The 19,607-nt window shown below is 41.3% G+C and overlaps 2 protein-coding genes across 2 annotated transcripts in view; one reads left to right on the forward strand and one right to left on the reverse strand.

Annotated features, from left to right (window-relative positions):
• The window catches only part of spryd3 (SPRY domain containing 3), a 79,819-nt gene extending 69,990 nt beyond the window's left edge, over positions 1-9,829 (reverse strand). Inside the window, exons 1-6 of the mRNA XM_056274112.1 lie at positions 9,725-9,829; positions 8,897-9,022; positions 7,303-7,378; positions 1,217-1,341; positions 588-723; positions 288-476 (exon numbers count right to left, since the gene is read on the reverse strand). Of these exons, the coding sequence (XP_056130087.1) occupies positions 288-476; positions 588-723; positions 1,217-1,341; positions 7,303-7,378; positions 8,897-9,022; positions 9,725-9,783 (711 nt within the window). The 5' untranslated portion in view covers positions 9,784-9,829. The remainder of the gene's footprint in view (positions 1-287; positions 477-587; positions 724-1,216; positions 1,342-7,302; positions 7,379-8,896; positions 9,023-9,724) is intronic.
• A 4,395-nt stretch (positions 9,830-14,224) lies between these two features.
• On the forward strand, positions 14,225-19,033 carry igfbp6b (insulin-like growth factor binding protein 6b). The gene is made up of 4 exons (XM_056273962.1): positions 14,225-14,762; positions 15,706-15,740; positions 16,797-16,916; positions 17,528-19,033. Exons 1-4 carry the CDS (start codon positions 14,426-14,428, stop codon positions 17,639-17,641), a joined length of 606 nt encoding a protein of 201 aa, XP_056129937.1. The 5' UTR covers positions 14,225-14,425; the 3' UTR covers positions 17,642-19,033.
• Positions 19,034-19,607: the final 574 nt, after the last annotated feature.

Consider the following 19,607-nt stretch of genomic DNA (forward strand, 5'->3'; position numbering starts at 1 on the left):
ATGATGATTGCCTTGATGGCCATTGCAGTAAAGATGGCTGCAGCAGCAGTCAGTCATGTACCAGCATTCCTGTATGTGTCACCCCTTGGTGCAACACCACTGGCACTACAGCTAGCAATCATAAAGCCCAATAAAGCTCAATAAAGTAAGACAGAAAATAGTCTAACAATGTGGTTTTTCATGGTGTAAACCCTGAACTAAGAGTTAATGACACTGTATTAACAGGAAAGGCACAGAACTAGCCATGATGCAAACAGATTAAGGACTGTGTGGCTTCTTCTCCTTACCGTTCCGCTCACCCTGACATCATAAAGACGTCCCCAGTCATCCTCGTGGCTGTCCACCATCATCACAGTATCGTCCTCCTCCAAGAGCCACTCAGCTTGCAGGTCCACCCTTACTTCCTCTCCCAGGGAGTGCATACCTATGGCAGGGAACAGGCCATCTGCTGCCATGGGCACCTCCACTGATCCCAACTGGATGTCATACAAAGACAGATCACAGGTAGAAATACGCACACAAACACACATATGCAAAAATATAAGAGACTATTATATTTTGGAACAGCTTAAAAAAAACAAGCTTACCTCTTTGCCATTTTTGGTAAAGAAAACCGTTGCGAACCCTGCCTCACTATTATCTGGGTGTATTCCACAGCCAATACGGTCACCACATCCACACTTTGGTCCAAACTGCTGCCCAACAGGGTTGCCATTGTATAACCTAAAATGAGAGAGATGAAGCATATCAAGCAATGCAAAAGTCAAAATTTAAGGTGAGTTTAAACACCATTGCTCTGTTCAGAATTCAAAGACTGGCTAAGTAAAACGAATTAGCAATTCTTGTGTCCCTCAGTAGTGAAACTGATTAGCTGCTGTAGTGGACAGCTTTCAGGTGAGCAAGTATAGTCTTATGAGAGTTTTCTTTTTTTCTTCCAGATACTATATAGATGGTATTCCTGATTTCTGTGAACATAGAGTGGATAGGATTGTCATGTAAGAGAGAAGTGCAAGGAAATTATATCACATAAGATCTAAGGAGAGTGGTATGAGAGATTCTGGTTCTGACAGCAATCATTGTTCTTGATTGCACTTATTAGGTATGGACCTGACAACTATTTGGCTAAAATGCATTAGGTCCCGAGTAACAGCCCATAGAACAAACCAGGATGTATGATATCGGATTGTGGTGCATGAATGATTGTGGTTTGACTTACTTGCCATTGTCAGCGTGGTAACCCACAGAGTGCGGCAGCCAACCAGGCTGGTGGTCCAGCCTATAGAACTTGGGCACCAGGCCCACAGCAATGGTCCCCCTTACTCCTGTGTCTACTATTGTCACCTGTAAACAGATGTGCACCACAACAATGTAAGTGTTGGTGTTACAGCTGACCTGGCGTATTGCCATCATTAGATAAGGCTCTAAAAGATAATCACTAATGTGTCCATAAATATAGTTTGAAAAAATGGCATTACTGAAAAAGCCAAACAACTCTTGAAAGAAACAGAAAACCAAAATCAAAAAACCAGTCATATATTTTACTGTGAGAAACTTCAGTCACACTTCCAATGGAAAACTGTAGTCAGGGAGGGAAGGCCGCTTGTAAATCTCTGGCTTTCCTAGCCCCCAGTCTGTCTGACTAGTATGGGTCTCTCGCCCAGATGTCCAGAGTCTGATTCTCTCCACGGGTGTGCAACTATCCAGAGCCCTGCTGGCGGCATTGGAAAATCTCCACTACCCACTGTCCTCCCTCAGACAACAAGACAGCCACTCACACACCCATCCAGCCAGGCAGGCAGGAAAGTAGTCAGGCAATCTTAGGTCCAAATGATGTGCAATACCAGGCAGAACTGGGTAAAAGGTGAAACAGGTAAACACAGGAGAAGGTTAGCCCTACTTGGGGAATGTGCATGTGTGTATGAGTGTTCCTTGGCCTGATAAGTGGCTGGGAACATTTACAGTGCATCCGGAAAGTATTCACACCCCTTCACTTTTCCCCACATTTTGTTATGTTACAGCCTTATTCCAAAATGGATTAAATTCCTTTTTTTTCTCATCAATCTACCCACAATACCCCATAATGACAAAGCAAAAAAGGTTTTGTAGAAATTTTTGCAAATTTATTAAAAATAAAAAACTGAAATATTGCATGTGCATAAGTATTCACACCCTTTACTCAGTACTTGGTTGAGGCACCCTTGGCAGCGATTACAGCCTCAAGTCTTCTTGGGTATGAAGCTACAAGCTTGGCACACCTATATTTGGGGTATTTCTCCCATTCTTCTCTGCAGATCCTCTCGAGCTCTGTAAGGTTAGATGGGGAGCGTCGCTGCACAGCTATTTTCAGGTCTTTCCAGAGATGTTCAATGGGGTTCAAGTCTGGGCTCTGGCTGGGCCACTCAAGGACATTCACAGACTTGTCCCGAAGCCACTCCTTCGTTGTTTTGGCTGTGTGCTTAGGGTCGTAGTTGTGTTGAAAGGTAAAACTTCGCCCCAGTCTGAGGTCCTGAGCACTCTGGAGCAGGTTTTCATCAAGGATCTCTCTGTACTTTGCTCCATTCATCTTTCCTTCGATCCTGACTAGTCTCCCAGTTCCTGCCGCTGAAAAACATCCCCACAGCATGACGCTGCCACCACCATGCTTCACTGTAGGGATGGTATTAGCAAGGTGATGAGAGGTGCCTGGTTTCCTCCAGATGTGATGTTTGGCATTCAGGCCAAAGAGTTCAATCTTGGTTTCATCAGACCAGAGAATCTTGTTTCTCATGGTCTGAGAGTCCTTTAGGTGCTTCTGGCAAACTCCAAGCGGGCTGTCATGAGCCTTTTGCTGAGCAGAGGCTTCCGTCTGGCCACTCTACCATAAAGGCCTGATTGGTGGAGTGCTGCAGAGATGGTTGTCCTTCTGGAAGGTTCTCCCATCTCCACAGAGGAATGCTGGAGCTCTGTCAGAGTGACCATCGGGTTCTTGGTCACCTCCCTGACCAAGGCCCTTCTCCCCCGATTGCTCAGTTTGGCTGGGCAGCCAGCTCTAGGAAGAGTCCTGGTGGATCCAAACTTCTTCCATTTACGAATGATGGAGACCACTGTGCTCTTTGGGACCTTCAAAGCTGTAGAAATTTTTTGTACCCTTCCCCAGATCTGTGCCTCGATACAATCCTGTCTCGGAGGTACACAGACAATTCCTTTGACTTCATGGCTTGGTTTCTGCTCTGACATGCACTGTCAACAGTGGGACATTATATAGACAGGTGTGTGCCTTTCCAAATCATGTCCACTCAATTGAATTTACTACGGGAGGACTCCAATCAAGATGTAGAAATATCTCAAGGATGATCAGTGGAAACAGGATGAACCTGAGCTCAATTTTGAGTGTCATAGCAAAGGGTGTGAATACTTATGCACATGCAATATTTCAGTTTTTTATTTTTAATAAATTTGCAAAAATTTCTACAAAACCTTTTTCACTTTGTCATTATGGGGTATTGTGTGTAGATTGATGAGAAAAAAAAGGAATTTAATCCATTTTGGAATAAGGCTGTAACATAACAAAATGTGGGGAAAGTAAAAGGGTGTGAATACTTTCCGGATGCACTGTATATTCTATTTTCACTTCCTTTGTACCGTCCCTTCACTCTGTGTATATCTTTTATCATATTTTAATTACTCCCCACCCTACCCACTAGGGTTGGGGTACCATTCACATTTGAACCGATGCCGGTACCCAACAGTACCTTTTTCAGTACTTTACTCACTCTATAATAACAAATATATAATTTCAGTTGTAAATATTAAGTCCAAATTTCTTAATTTCAACAATGTTATTTATCCATCTTGTTATTTATTTAGAACATTTTGTTGTAACACACCACACAAAATAAAACCTTCCCTACCTTGCTCTCCCCTCCCAAACCTGTCCCTACAATCTCTAGCCTGTAACAGTGACCACGGCATAGCATTGTGTGCGTCTCAGAGGAAGCACACATCCTGATCTAGGAGTCATAACAGCAAGGTTAGTCACTGTAAAGGGGTTGGTTGGGTTCCAAATTGGAACCGGTTCTAAAATTCCGACTCCAAAAGAATCGTTAAGAAATTCAAATTTCGATTCTGCCTCGGTTCCTGAATAAATTTTACTCGTGCTAAAGTTAGTTTCAGTTTCCATGGTGGCAGCATGCAGCTTCCGTAGTTCCTGCCTCCATAAGTTAAATGTGCGCCATCGTGGACCAGAACAAGCAGCGGTCGAAAATGTGGTTTCGTTTTGCTTTGAAAAATTAAGGGTTGGCACAGTGCAACGCCTGTGGCAAAATTATTTCATGCAAGGGAGGACGCACAACAAATATGGGCAAACACCTTCACCTACACAGTGTACAAATTAACCAGTGTACCGTATTTGACACATTGCACCGTTCTCCATCTCCTGCCTCGGTGTCCTTTTGAGCCATCCCTGAGCAAACAGCAAGAAGCACCTCATCGCAGTTGGGTACGTGAAAATTAATTAACGTTTGTCTCATTCACAACAGCGAGACAGCAAACAACTTATACATGAACGAATTGCTATAAACTGTATGCAAACACTGAAAAAAAAATTTTTTTCTGTGCTGAACGCTCGCGTATACAGCCTGAGAAGGCAGATATGCCCATTTTTCTAAACAAGAACTGTTTCTAATTTAAGAAGTTTAATACCTGGTAGTCCGGACCAGGTTGTGACTGTGTCTTTATTTCTTCATCTTCATGTATGAAGACAGTTGTTATAAATATAAGAATGAGACATTCACATGAATGATCCGTTCTTAAAACAGAATGGCTTGTATAGTTTTTTTTAAATAAAATTTTCTTCTGTAAAATAAGCATGTGACCTGTGAGCCCGCCTCTCAAAGAACCAGAATCGAGGATCATTAAGAACTGGAATCAAAAAGCAGAATCGGAATCAGAATCATTAAAATCCAAATGATGCCCAACCCTACTTGTAAGCATACTACTTTAGACCCTAGTTTGATAACAGGACTAAAATAGCTTTGAAAAGTTCCACCTTACACACTTGACACGTGTAATAACATTAAAATACCACAGGATATAAATGTCCATATAAACATCCATATAAAACATTAACAAAAAATGTGAGATGACAGAGTAGGAAAGAAGAGCGGTGGGCCCATTGATGAGCCATCTCAGCATGCTGACTAATGAATGGAATTTCTCAAATAAAAACCTGTTGAAATGAGTGGAATGCCACAGATGTTTGGCTTGGCATGAAGAAGATGGAAGATGAGAAGAGTCTGAAGGAAGTGCAGCAGCACTGACAATAGTAAAATTTATTCCTTGTGAAAGCGTAACGAGGAAACAAGGAGATGCTGCTGACGCAAACTCTGACAGGAACCTGACCTTTATCAGAATAAAAGCTCCCAAATTGTGCAGATATTTGTGTAACTTACAGCATGTGCGTCACAGCGAGGAGCACTATGTTGCATAAAACTATAGGATCCTTAACAATCCCCCCCTAAAATCCTGTCTCATAAATGCCAAACTCATCAAATTTAACCTGAATATCTACCAAGCTATGAGTCATTCTCATCTAAAACCTTTTTTTTGTGACTGTTGATTTTTTGTGACGAAAGAGGGAGTGAGAGAGAAAGACAGCCCATGTCAGTTGAATCATCTCTCAGAGAGAGAGAGAGATAGAGAGAGAGAGACAATGTAAAGAAGAGACAGAGAGCGTAGAGGACCATCTCCCATTCAAATATACAAAACTCTAGGGAGTTCCACCTCACATTTTGAGGAACTGTCACATCTGGCACAAATCATGGACACCTCACACATGTGATGCTTGGCAAAGAGCACTGGTGGTCCTTACCCTGCCAGGGTGTGTGTATGCTACCCCTTCACTTACTTTTATCTCTCTATTTTTGCAACTGTTCTCATGTATCCTTATTTCTACCATTTGTTTTTACTAATCGTCAAGGCTTTGCAAAATTTGTTTAGAAGATGTGGTGTGCAAAAAAAGTCCTTTATATATAAATGTATCATTATGCAGCATCTTACTGAGCCACGTATTAAAGTTAACTATGGTATGTTTCTACAATTCCCCAGCTATTGTACTTCCATCCATCCATTATCCGAAGCGCTTATCCTGCTCTCAGGGTCGCAGGGATGCTGGAGCCTATCCCAGCAGTCATCGGGTGGCAGGCGGGGAGACACCCTGGACAGGCCGCCAGACCATCACACAGGGCCGACATACACACACACACACCCACACACATTCATATCTATTTATAGCTATAGTCAATTCATAGCTATTTTACTTCTTCCAAATAAACCTGAATGTGTAAGTAGTAGGCTACATTATTTATTTTGACCAATCTGGGAGGGGAGCTTGGTTTAACTATAGAAGGCTCTTGCTGCATAGTCCTGTCTAACCCACTATATGCACTCCAGCTAGAAGATGAACCACTAAGCTGCATGATAATGTATAGGGTCCCATGTTCCTTCTTAAAGCCTAAAAAAAATTGTGGAAGGAAGTCCATCAAGCCTCACCTGCCACCACAAGACCAGATGCCAACAGGCCTGACTTTCACTATGCACACATGAGTCTGTCTACCCTGCCTCATAAATAACACACCACAACCCTCTGCTGGCCCCTAATTTATGACTGGACCCTTGCAAGCTTTCCTGTTCTAAATCACCAGGACACTTTTTCTTCAAACTGCACTGTATGGAGAGAGCTGCTGGACATGTCTGATGAATAGGGGTGCATCAGCCCTGCTAAACAAATGTCTAATACTCTCTCCTGCTGCTGAAAAACACTACGTGTTAGATTAATCTTTGCCCTCAGAGATACCACCTAACCCACACCCTTATCCCTCGCTCCATTGCAGCGAGGACATTTTTGAGGTAGTGGTTTTGCACTCTGTGAAATGGGGCTGCGGGGGGCTCTCGGAATTTAATATGAAGTTTAGAAAATTGTCAGCAATAGGATTCTGGGGGATAAAATTGCAGGCTGGATGGAAAAGCAATCTTGGGCACAACCAGAGTCAATGGTATGTGGGAACCCTATCATATTATGCATAATCCCTCCCCACTCCCAAAATATTTCAAAATGAATAACCGCCCAAAGGCCAAAATAGCCTCTTTACGCTCGGTAAACATAAAAGGGGGGGAAAAGTGAACACCGTTGGGTGGAGACAACAGCTTTTAGTAATCATGTTAAATGATAAGACAAAAAGTCTTGGAGATGGAATTGGAATATCAGTGTCAAGGCAATTATTTATGGTAATGTCAAAAGAGACAACACTGTTGAATGCATCTTACCTCAAAGTAGCAATTTCCCTTTGATAAAGGATGAGGAGCCACGTAGCAACCCACTTCATCAGAGTTCCCTTGGTAACTAAAAAGAAGAAATCCTAGGTTAAGAATAGGCAATCTCCAATAGGTCTGCTGGGACTGCTCTGTACAACATCAGAAACGCATTCAGGACTGAGTGGGTAGAAGACACAAAAGCAAGACACACATTCTACCCTTTCATCATAAGACTCTTAAAGCAATATTAATGTAGTTATTGCACAGTAGACATAGCTGTAACTGGCAAAAAAATGTGAGGTCATTGTAGACAATATAGAATACTGATATTGGTTTAAAATAGTTATTAGGTCACACAGGGAACACCAGGGACTAAGGAGATTATCAAGTGGGAAATGCCCTTCATCATTTTTTTCCCATTGATTTAAGCCTGTGACGCCTGACATGCACACATACAATACAGAAACTTGAGAAAAAAGGGGAAATGTTATGACATCTCATATGACTTCAGTCTTGTACCACCACCTCTGGAACACTGAATCAGCAATATGTGTATGTAGAAAGCTTAGGACCCTATAGAGCAGCTGTATCAAATGCCAACATCTTCAATGTAAAAGTAATAACTATACAGCCAAAATGCATAGGAAAGGGCTTTGAGGTTAAAAAGAGTCTAACACAACTTAGGCTAATTACAGAGGAGCTTATTTTCCAATAAGGGTAGCCTAGATTTTTGGGTAAATGCTGTGCCTTTAATCTTTTGCTGACCGGGAAAAACATGGCTCCACTGACAATCCTTGAAATTTTAATTGTTTCAATCAGTGGGTCTGAGGAAAGTTGCAGAGTTGTTTGGGTTTATTAGTGGGAGTGGGAAGCTGCACGCACACATCATTCCCCTCTAGCTGCCTGTTTGCCCCCCCCCCCCATATCTGTGAGTGTGCTTCACGAACATTGTCACTCCAAATATACAAGTCCATATTTACAGAAAAACAAAGACCAAACAGAAGGTAGTTGAGGGTTACAAATAGTACATTCTCTTCATCGGATAGAGACCACCAGATCTTTGTCAAGTCAGCATGCTCATACCACTGCTAACCCTTGAGGTTATTCTAAAGCCCTAACTTCTATGTCATTTTCTTTTCATAGATACAAATAAACACAAGGCCCATAATTCTTGAGCATGAAACGAATCCCGATATCCAAGCCATTGTTAAATAAGACCACTGTTGGATACATTGGCTATGCAGGTCATTTTGAAGGTCCCTTTGATACACAGGAGGAGACCAATATTGTATTTGAAAAGTTTCATCACTATTCTTGGCAAATACAGTCCCATGACAAAAAAAAACACTGTTATAATTATTACAATTATAATTTCTACTCTCCCTACACAAACATGATGAAGAATGGGCTTACCCGGGGCACCCCAGGGGCTTATCTGGTAGAGCATGTACCACATCTGAGTCCTTACTGTAATGGCCTGGGTTCGAATCCGTCCCGGGCCCTTTGCTGCATGTCATCCCCTCTCTCTCCACTATCACGATCCAATAACGGCGGAAAATGGCCAAAAAACAAACCAAACTTTAATGAAAAAAAAGGGGGGGCTTACCTGAGAGTGTCACCATCCTTCAGTAATCTCATATATCGCTCCCGTGCTGGGCGCATTTCCCCAATCTCACGGATTCGACGCCTCCAATTCAGGAACCTGTGGTGTAGGTTGATGTCATCCATCTGACTGAGGGCAAGTGAAGAGGGGAAACAATAAGTAGAATTAGTGCTGAACTTTATTACAAAACAGAGTTTGTTCATCCCAGGACAGACAGCTGACATACATGCATGCATATCCCCATTGACACAGGTGAGCAAATATCAAATACGTTGTTATTTCTGTATTTACCCAGATCTGATGTTCTTTTGAGTGCAAAGCTATCATACTGTCCCGTTTACTGGGTTACACATTTTGATTTGAATTTGTCCTCCAATTCATCAGCATCTTTAGTGGGGATCGATGAATCCCGTTACAAAACACAGGGTGAAACTGCAGCAGGAGGTGAGAGAAATGATGGACGTGGCTTTGTTTAGCTTACAACAAAGTTAACATTAGCCTTAGCCTTAGCTGTCAACTGGCAGCTTGCTAACGACAAAGCTGATTCTGTTGAATTTGGCTACCATGCTCATTGGACAGCTAACTGCCCCCTTCTGTTGATGAACGTTTCAAAACGGCATCTTTTAAAAAGTTATCTGGCAGATGTGGAGAAGCTAATTTTGTAGCTTAGGCTGGTCAATAAAAGGCAAAGCATCTGTGATTAGCGGCTAACAGCTTGCTTGCAGCTGAAGCGACGGTTAGCAAAAAAGCAATACGGGAGGTCGCTGCTAAATGTGGAAAGCGAGAGGGAAATTCAATGTAGCTATCTTCACCGACCATTTAAACACTTACCAGTTATCTGGGCGGGTTATAATACAATAATTTGTTTTGTTTTGTTTGTTTTTTTTCATCTGCTATCCATACCCATGAACAAAACTTTGGAATCTAGATTTCGGCGCTTCCTGGTGACATCATGCACAAGTGACTTCAATACGCCAATGAAAGGTAGCCCTAAGAGAAGGTAACAAGCACGTAGCCAATCCGTTTGCTCGTGTGTGTGTGTGTGTGTGTGTGTGTGTGTGTGTGTGTGTGTGTGCGCGCGCGCGCGTGTGCGTGTGTGCGTGCGTGTGCGTGTGTGTGTGTATGCGTGTGTGTTTGGGAGAGAGAGAGCGAGTGAGAGAGAGCGAGAGAAGGGGGGAGACATGTTTATTTTTGTGTATATATGCGTATGTACATCTGTGAGTTTGTGTCCCTGAGTCTATGCAGCCAGCTATACATTTTTATGTCAGCATGTTACTGCATTCTTCATAATACCCCAAAATACAAACATGTTGAATGTAATGTTGTCTCTGTAGAGCAGTGTGTTTTTTTAACCCAGTCCCCAAGGACCCCCTGCCTCCGTCCTCCAGATTTTCATTGTAACCCTACATGGGTGGGCCCACCTGTAGCTACTCAGCCAATCATATTAAAGCATTTAATTATGTCAGGCGTGCCAAATCTGACATAATTAGGTGCTGGTTTGTTGCGTAAGTACAAGTAAGTCTGCCTATGCAGGGTTACAATGAAAATGTACAGGACAAAGGGGCTTTAAGGATAGAGACGGAAACTCAGCTCCAGAGCAATAGTTTTCAAACCAGTCCTCTGAGTTACTATGTCAGGTATTCCAGTCATCTAATAAGAGGGTTTTTAGACCTGGTACAACGAATGAATGAAATAAACTACCTGGCATAACAGAAAAAACAACAGTGCTGGGGGTCCCTGAGTACCGGATTGACAACCGCTGCACTTTTACTTTAGCACTGGTTTTGCTTGTTTAGGTGCTTGTTTAGATGCACTTATGACCTCTGATGACCAGTAGTTCTCCTGATTTCCTACGTTAAATGCACTTATTGTAAGTCGCTTTGGATAAAAGCGTCAGCTAAATGACTGTAACGTAATGTAATGTAATGTAATGTAATGTAATGTAATGTAGAGGACCAATGCAAATGAAAATATAAGTGACTATTCAATGGGTTAGAAGTGGGCCTACAGCCCATTTTCTGTGCCAACTCATGTGGTAAATTGTGTCTGCTGAGTATCAGAGTAATCTCATATTGTTTACTCATTAGCTAGCATTATGCTTTACTATGATATTACTAGAGCTCTTGAGCTGCCTCCAGAAGCTTACAGCAGTGCAGGGTGACATTCTGCTCAAGGGCAGTGGAAGAAATACTACCCAAAATACCCAGAAGCGCTCTTTCTGTTGGGTTTCTATTGGCTTTATGAAGAGTATTGGCTTTATGAAGAGGGGCCAGGACAGAACAGATAGTGTCTGAGCCAGCTGGGATAGACCTTGACTGGGCAGGAAGGAGAGGATGGAGCAGGAGGAAGAGATGGAGGAAGAAGCAGCGTGGACTGGAGGAGGAAAAATGAATGGTCCAGGGAAGCTTGAAAAAAGAGAGCCCCCGTTGGTCTGGTGAGTCTCTTGGAACATTCTCCTGACAGGACATGTGTGGAAACAGACCAGTGGGACATCTGGCTAGCAAGCTGATGGGAACACAAGACGGCAGGTGATTTCTCCTCTTCTTGCCAAGATTAATCACCCCTAATCAGAACACCAGGCTTCTGACGACTCGGCAGATTTTTTGCCTCGTGGGGCCATGGGATTCCAGGAAGTATGGGCCAATGGATATGTCTGTGTGTTCTACAATTCTGCCCCTACATTAGTTGCGGCTGACCCAATGCAACGCAAACGAATATTGTAATCGTTATACTAACACTAATGCCAACACTTTTAAAGTAAAGGCGATTCGCACGTACACGCTTTCACATGCACATAGACACGTTATGTGTCTATGTGTAAATGTGGGTGTCTTCAAGGTCCAGAAAACACCTCTTTTTTAAGTTGGCAAGGTGCCAATGCAAGTCAGTATCGCTAGATCAGCTTCTTAATCCTGTTGTATACTCTGCGAAATACTGATTTGTCTTCGGTATCATAATATTCATGTTACTTCAGGGCAACAGCAAATAAACACCATTATTAGAGAGCTCAGAAAGACAATGTCAGATAACCTGGGGGAAAACAGGGCTCTAGATATGGCAGGAATTCCTCACCATTCTATCCTCTGTCAGCCTATTCTCATAAGCAACCTTGTACTTCCCTTTGTGGTTCTGTCTCTACAGCTGAGCGCCTCTACATTTGGTCTTGCAGTGCAGAATGTTGCAGTGAAAATGAAACCACCATGTCCCTCATAGTCTTGGATAGTGAGACAGTGTTGCTTTTGGCAGGGATGGGGAAAAGTTCCAAAATATTTCACTAATGTAAAATTACAGCTGCTACGGTAGAATTTGCTCAAGTCAAAATGAAAATATTTGTATTACTAGTTGATCACACTTTGGATTTGGAAATTAAACGTCACCCCTGTTAAAGGTAGGTGCAAATATTTAAATAGTTAAAAAGTAGCACTCAGCTACTTAGTCTGGAAGCTGGACTGATTGTAAAATTACTTTTCACCTTATGGTAACAAAATAGTGTGTCAGATTGACAGTCATTATTATGCAGTGTTGACAGAAAGCCAAAAAGCAATGTCTTAGTCTTTGTTGTACAGAATTATGCCTGGCATGTTGCGTTTTTAACAAGAGTACCATTTTTATTTTTTTTGATGTGTCTCAAGGAACATATATGAATTACACTACTTTACAATCTTCACCTTATTTCATATGTACTGTTTACTGCAATTATACACAACAGACTTCCATTACACTTTTACAATGCTGGGCAAGGCCTAGTCAAGGGTTGTGAGCTAAGAGTTTATGTAGACGGATGGAGAGCCCAGGCTCAGTATGATCTTTTGAATCTTAACTGGTTGAGTTGAGAGATGGATTGCATTATTGGCGCCTTGGCTCATAACGTCTCAGCCAAACAATATATTCCAGCAAAAGCAAGTTTTCCCCTTAATTATTTGGTTGATGCCTCCTCCAATACAAACAATTGCAATAACCACCACTGCCCTTATAATTCAAAATATAATGTGGCCCATATTTTCTCTGTTTGGTTAATATATGATAGCTGGCAAAATGAACGTCAGAAAATGACAAGTTTCTATAAAGCTGCCAATGTGCTGAATTTTCAGTATTTAAAGGCTGCAACACAACTTGTTGTTACAGTGCCACCTTTATCTACGTGAATATGTTTAGTTCAGCCAGAGGTTGAATTAGCCCATCTTGCAGAAGCAAAACAATGAAGTATGTACTAACATAGAAATGATCTGACAAAAGGAAATTGTTCAATAAAGAGTCATAATCTATTATTCATAATTATATAGTATTTGAAAGGGGTCATGATACTTGATGTGTACATCTACATGTTAGATTTCACAAACTGTTTTGTAATAAAAAAATTAACATCTATGAGACTGTTTATTAAGGGCTGTCATCTAAATGATTACTTGAGCATTTTTCCTTACTCTCATAGAGGATTTTGTGAAAAACATTTTGTGTGTGTGTGTATGTGTTTTATTGTTATAAATATTTATAACTATCCTGAATATGTTTGATTTCATATCTTTAGTGAGGAGTTAACTTTAATCTAGCTCAAAGGCCACTTCTTCATTCAAAAAGTTAATTTAGGTTTATCGTCTCATTTGTTATCACAGGTTTGCGTATGTAAGAAAATAGCATGGCTATCTATGCACTTGTAACAAATTGCACTGCATGCAATGCTGTAAGTGGCAGTCCAACATTCATTTATAAGTGTTACCATGGCAAATCTTCCAGAAAGGTCTGTCATATGTGTATAACAAGGAAACAGTGTAAATAGCTGCATGTGATTACTCTCAAGTCACATAATTTTGAACATTATTGCAAGAAAAAACTAGATGTATATGTTAGTATTTGACAGGAAGGGGTGGAGAGATTTTGATAATTTCTAAAAGGAACATAATCCACCCCCCACTTGCTCTCTCCCCTCCCTGCCACCTCCCTCTTTCTCCCCTCCCTCCCTCCGTCTATCTCTCCCTCTCTCTCTCTCTCTCTCTCTCTCTCTCTCTCTCTCTCTCTCTCTCTCTCTCTCTCCTCTCTCTCTCTCTCTCTCTCTCTCTCTCTGAGTCCCAGCCCCTGAAGGTGTCATAACTGCTCTCTCTCTCTCTCTCTCTCTCTCTCTCCCTCTCCCTCTCTCTCTCTCTCTCTCTCTCTCTCTCTCTCTCTCTCTCTCTCTCTCTCTCTCTCTCTCTCTCTCTCTCTCTCTCTCTCTCTCTCTCTCTCTCTCTCTCTCTCTCTCTCTCTCTCTCCCCTGTTCTCTATCACCGCCTTTCAGATCTTTAAAAGCTGGTGCTTTGCTGTGTCTCTCTCGATCTCCATTTGTCTCCTCTGGCACTGCAGGGGACTCCTGACTGCCTCTCGGCTCAACCGGCAAAGCACCAAGGAAAGCTAAAGAAACGGAAAGAAGACTGAGGAGGGGAGACAGAGAGGGAGAGAGAGTGAGAGTGAGAGAGTGAGAGAGAAATATACATCCAGAAATAGCATCTGCTACATTTAACTGTCAGAGTGTGGAGAACCTGAGACCTGGACAGAAAAATGCCTCTCCTTTCTAACTTAACCACCATTGTTTTGTTGCTGATTGGCCACTGCGGCTCCTGGACTTGGGCAAACCGCTTGGGCCCTTTCAAGGTCTGTCCCACCTGCAGGGATCCACTGGGGGCAGGTCGGCCCCCCAGGGACCATAATGCTTCAGGCAGCACGTCAGTGTTGGCCCAGGGTGAACCCTGTGGTGTATATACACTGAGCTGTGCCAAGGGGCTCCGCTGTGTTCCCCCACCAAGAGAGCACAGCCCCCTCCAGGCTCTGTTGCAGGGAAGAGGCATTTGCGCCAAACACACTAGGACTAGTCCCACTGAAAGGCCCCACCCCACAGGTAAGGAGATACACACACATCTACATATGTACGAACACACGCATACATGCTCACACAGATGCACTCAGAAACACATATATGTACTACAGTTAGTCTTGACATGTTTAGGGAAGTATTGAGTACATAGTGTCAGGGACTTAATATTACCATAGTTAACACTACTACATCCTTTTCTATGGAGAACCATTGAAAGCTGGTAGCATTTACACTTATTACATTCATTCATATGCCTTGCTTCATCAGCAACAAGAAGCATGTCCAGTTACAGTACATTAGATGAATGACATTTACCAGTGAATGCATTTTATGCACCAGTGATGGATATGCAAAGCCTCTGCCTTCGATACTGCTCTGCAGTGCCTCTGGTTTCATTGTGACAAAATGCCATTCAAGGGTCTGTTGTAAAGGACTATGGCTTGAAATTATTGCAAAATCTGTGAAATGTCATCAAGGACTCTTTGCAAGTGTGGCTTTAGGGGCCATAAGTATTTGAAAGCAGAGGTGTATGTATATGCAGTTAAATGATGAGCAGTGTCAAGTGTACATCCATTTCAAAGACAGGATGTATGACAGTGATATATCCTGTAAGTGTGCATTTCTCGTGGGAAATGTGAATGAATGTGAAACTGTCAAAGTGTTACCTACATCCAAATCAAGCTGCTTTTTATTGCAGTGGTCTCCATCTACTGTTCAAACTAAGACACTGCAATTCCCTTTGACCATATGAGCCAGGAAATGCACACAGAAATTGGGTCTCTCACTGAAAGTCGCTCCCAACTATTTCTGCTCTGAATGGCTGCTTGCTGATGTCTGTACAGAGGGGTATAACGCTCTCTGAAAAATATACATGTAGCATTTATGTGTGACATTACATATGTTGACATTTCGATGGCAAAGATGATTTGATGTAACATTGTCATGGCAATGTGTCATTTCTTCTCAGGTCCCCATCCCTCACACAGTAGTGAAATAGAAAAAGTAAGTTTATTCTCTGATGTAACACTCCTTAATGCATGACACTGCTGTTGATGTCCTTTGATTCTTACCCAGAAGATGCAAATTCTGAGAAAATGAAGACACCATCTTATATAATATGTTGCCAATCATGCAGATCCTCTATGATGGATAGGGCTTTGTGTCTAGCTACATTACGGGGAGTGATTACTGTAGCTGCTCTGCTGTCTGGTGTGTTGCAGTGGCATGTATATATAATGCTCCAAAGCCATGCATTATGGTGCATGATGTGTGTGCTGCTATGCGGCAGAACTAATTGACCAGGAAAGTTTCGACTCGGCCACGGCAGCCTCCAGTTTTTCACTTTATGAAGCTAGTGATCTGCAGCCTTCATTTTCTAGCTCCATTGTAACTGTAGGAAAGACAATATTTGGTGGGATTTTCATTTTGATCACAGTGTTTAATTTCACAATGTGACACAATCAGTCGCTTCAAATCATTCACTGACCCAAAAAGCAAAATTCTTTTGTAACAATTATGGTTATATAATTTCATCATATTATGTGACACACACGTACACACACATGCTTATCTATCTCTCTATCTATCTATGTCTGTCTGTCTGTCTGTCTGTCTCCATCTATCGATCTATCGATCTATCAATCTATCGATCTATCAATCAATCAATCTATCTATCTATCTATCTATCTATCTATCTATCTATCTATCTATCTATCTATCTATCTATCTATCTATCTATCTATCTATCTATCTATCTATCTATCTATCTATCTATCTATCTATCTATCTATCTATCTATCTATCTGTGTGTATATGTATATGTATATATATATTATTATAGCTGTAGGAAAAAAAAACGCTTAATACGTAGCAGTGCGAGCTTGTTTCGTGTGTCGCGCACTGTGTATGTACATGTGTGTGTGTATATATATATATATATATATATATGCCATAATGCAGCATCACTGTTTCTGATTTTACCAAAATTACCATCTGAATGGGGATAACCCGGTGTATGATAGTTCTCCTATGTTTTTCTGTGGTGATCTATGAATTCAGGCACCCTGCCGTAAGCTGCTCAACAGTGTCTTGAGGGGTCTTGAGCTGACAATCTTCCAGTCCGACCGTGACATTTATATACCCAACTGTGACACTCGTGGATTCTATAGGAAAAAGCAGGTAGGGCACAATGGTCACCAGGAGAAGATGGAGGATTCTCTCCCTCTCCAGGGAAGGAGATATTAAGATGTACAGTATACCATGTAATAAATATAGTAACAGAACTTTGCTATTTATTGTAGCTGACATGAAAATATATATTTTTTGTACAGATATTGTGTTACAGTATATGTTTCAGTTCAGCTACGTTCTGCTGCAGCCTTCTATTCATGCAGCCAGATATTTGTCCATGATGGCTGAGAATAACTAACAATTCTCTTTTTCTGAGCCTCTCAGCTGTTGGCTCAGTGAATCAGTTTTGCGCTATGATGACATATCATTTTGTCTCTCTATTTCTCTCTAAATCTTTCTCTTCACCTTTCCGTCTCTCTCCCACTCACTTATTCTCTTCTCTCTCTCTCTCTCTCTCTCTCTCTCTCTCTCTCTCTCTCTCTCTCTCTCTCTCTCTCTCTCTCTCTCTCTCTCTCTCTCTCTCTCTCTCTCTCTCTCTCTCTCTCTCTCTCTCTCTCTCTCTCTCTCTCTCTCTCTCTCTCTCTCTCTCTCACACACACACACACATTTTCTCTCTCAAAATCTCTCTCTTTGTATCACTGTCTTTTAATCTTGCACAGTGTCGCTCTTCCAAGGGCATGCAGCGTGGCCATTGTTGGTGTGTGGATGAGCTTGGCACAGCCGTGCCTTCACGTGCCAGTGAAGATGGTACTTTACCATGCGATGGAGAGTGAGGGATGACTCTGTCCCATTGCTCTGAGCCTGGAGGAAGAGGAGGAGGAGGTGGAGGAGCAGGAGCACAGGGAGAGGGGGTGGCTTAAGCTTATGCTAGACCCTGCCTGGACAGGAGGTAGCTGGAATTAACCAATTCCTATGGAAATTACACCACAATTAAAGTTGATGTCCGCTATAGAACCAAGAACCACATACAGTACAGTAGCAACAATAACACCTGCCTGAATGTTAAGTAGTTTCAGCAAAGTGCATCGTTCAGTGACATGCTGTATGCTCACATAAATGCTCCGTGAACTGCCTCAATGATCCAAGCAGTATTGCTCCGAATGATCTCTAAATTCCCTGGCTCTTGTCCTGGCTTTGTGGTAGATTTTAATTTAGTTTTCTAGGATAGCTGACACTGCCTGTGTTTGTTCTGATCTCAGTGGGCTGAAATACTGTTACGCTGGTGAAGTGACACAAATGTTTGAAAAATGTGTCTCCCCTCACAGTCCTCTCTCCCTTTCTCCAAAGATACACTGATATCACTAAACGTAACGGATAGTTTATTTCTGTTTGATTAATTTATTTTGGAGTATGTATTTCCGTAAAATACTGCTTGAATTCTACGTTCTACAGTAGCCTATACATATATTGAGTCAGAAAAAATAGTCATACGAATAGTCTTGGATGCATCTGTTCATTTCATTTGTCAAAATGGCATTCTGACCGCTTATTAGTTGATTGTTTGTACATATGTTGGAATTTTGTGGTTGATTGTGTGTTCTGAAGTGGCAGACAAAAAGCTTATGGCTGTTACCCTTTTCAAGAGGTTGTAAGGCATATTTTTATACACGTCAATATAATATTTTATATATGAATTGTTGGTTTATTTAATGAACTACAGTACAATGCCATGTATTTTTATATTGTCAGCAGTTTCTTATTTAAAGACAGAGATTATTTTATTTCATGTTAGGGAGAAGTATTGTGCTTTAGAGGCACCTTTATGGCAAAACTCATCACATTCATCAGTGCTATTCAACTGCTGTACATCTTATAGTTTTATCCTATGTTTTTATTTCTTTCTTATTTATGTTATATATATATATATATATATATGTTTTTTTATTTGGAATGTCCATGTATGTTTTTTTTGGCACGTCATACTCAAATTGTGATTTCACTGAGGGAAAAATGATTAAATGTAAGTTATGTTTTTCCCAAGTCCTTGCAAAAGCCATTGAACTATGTGCTTAAAAAATGTGATTAGAAATTATCTATTTCTGACCAATCTTGTTGTGCCAGTGTGTGTGCCGTGATGGTAGGTCCATGTACAGAGGACCTGTGAGATTTGCAAATATCAAAGTAGATCATACCAATAATAAAAATGGAGAACAATAAAAACACATATTAATATAACAGATCAGAAGTGTTTTTGTTTTTTCGTCAATAGTGGTTTCATTCCACACATCCACCCACCCACCCACACACACACACACACACACACACACACACACTTTCAGTTATATATATATATATATATATATATATATACATATATATACATATATATGTGTAGCTATGTATATATGTATATATATATGTATAGATATGTGTGTGTTAAATGTTCATAAAAATAATGAGGTTAAAGATAATGATAAAAAATAAGCACACTGACATTAGATTATGATGAAACTGATGTTGCCAGTGTCGTTGATGAGGAGAGACAAGAAGAACAGGTGAATGGTGATGATGATGATGATGTTGATGATGAATTTCTCTTAGATTTAAGGCCAGTAGTCAAAGTCATCATTTATTCTGAAGTCTTGGGTGCTGTATAGGTAGGTGTTCAGTAAATGAAGACCTTATCCTGTGCTTCTGTGTCACCAACCACTGCTATTATCAGAAGGGTAGAAGTGTAGCATAGATTTATATATGTTTGGTGCTTTGATGCTTCCATCCTTCTTTGCGCTGGTCACAGTA

This window comes from Lampris incognitus, chromosome 2 (genome assembly GCF_029633865.1).
Source record: "Lampris incognitus isolate fLamInc1 chromosome 2, fLamInc1.hap2, whole genome shotgun sequence".
NCBI lineage: Eukaryota > Metazoa > Chordata > Actinopteri > Lampriformes > Lampridae > Lampris > Lampris incognitus.

Coding starts and splice junctions, on each gene's coding strand:
- igfbp6b (XM_056273962.1), top strand. CDS start 14,426: ATGCCTCTCCTTTCTAACTTAACCACCATTGTTTTGTTGCTGATTGGC. Junction 14,763..15,705: donor TGAAAGGCCCCACCCCACAG/GTAAGGAGATAC, acceptor ATTTCTTCTCAG/GTCCCCATCCCTCACACAGT. Junction 16,917..17,527: donor GATTCTATAGGAAAAAGCAG/GTAGGGCACAAT, acceptor AATCTTGCACAG/TGTCGCTCTTCCAAGGGCAT.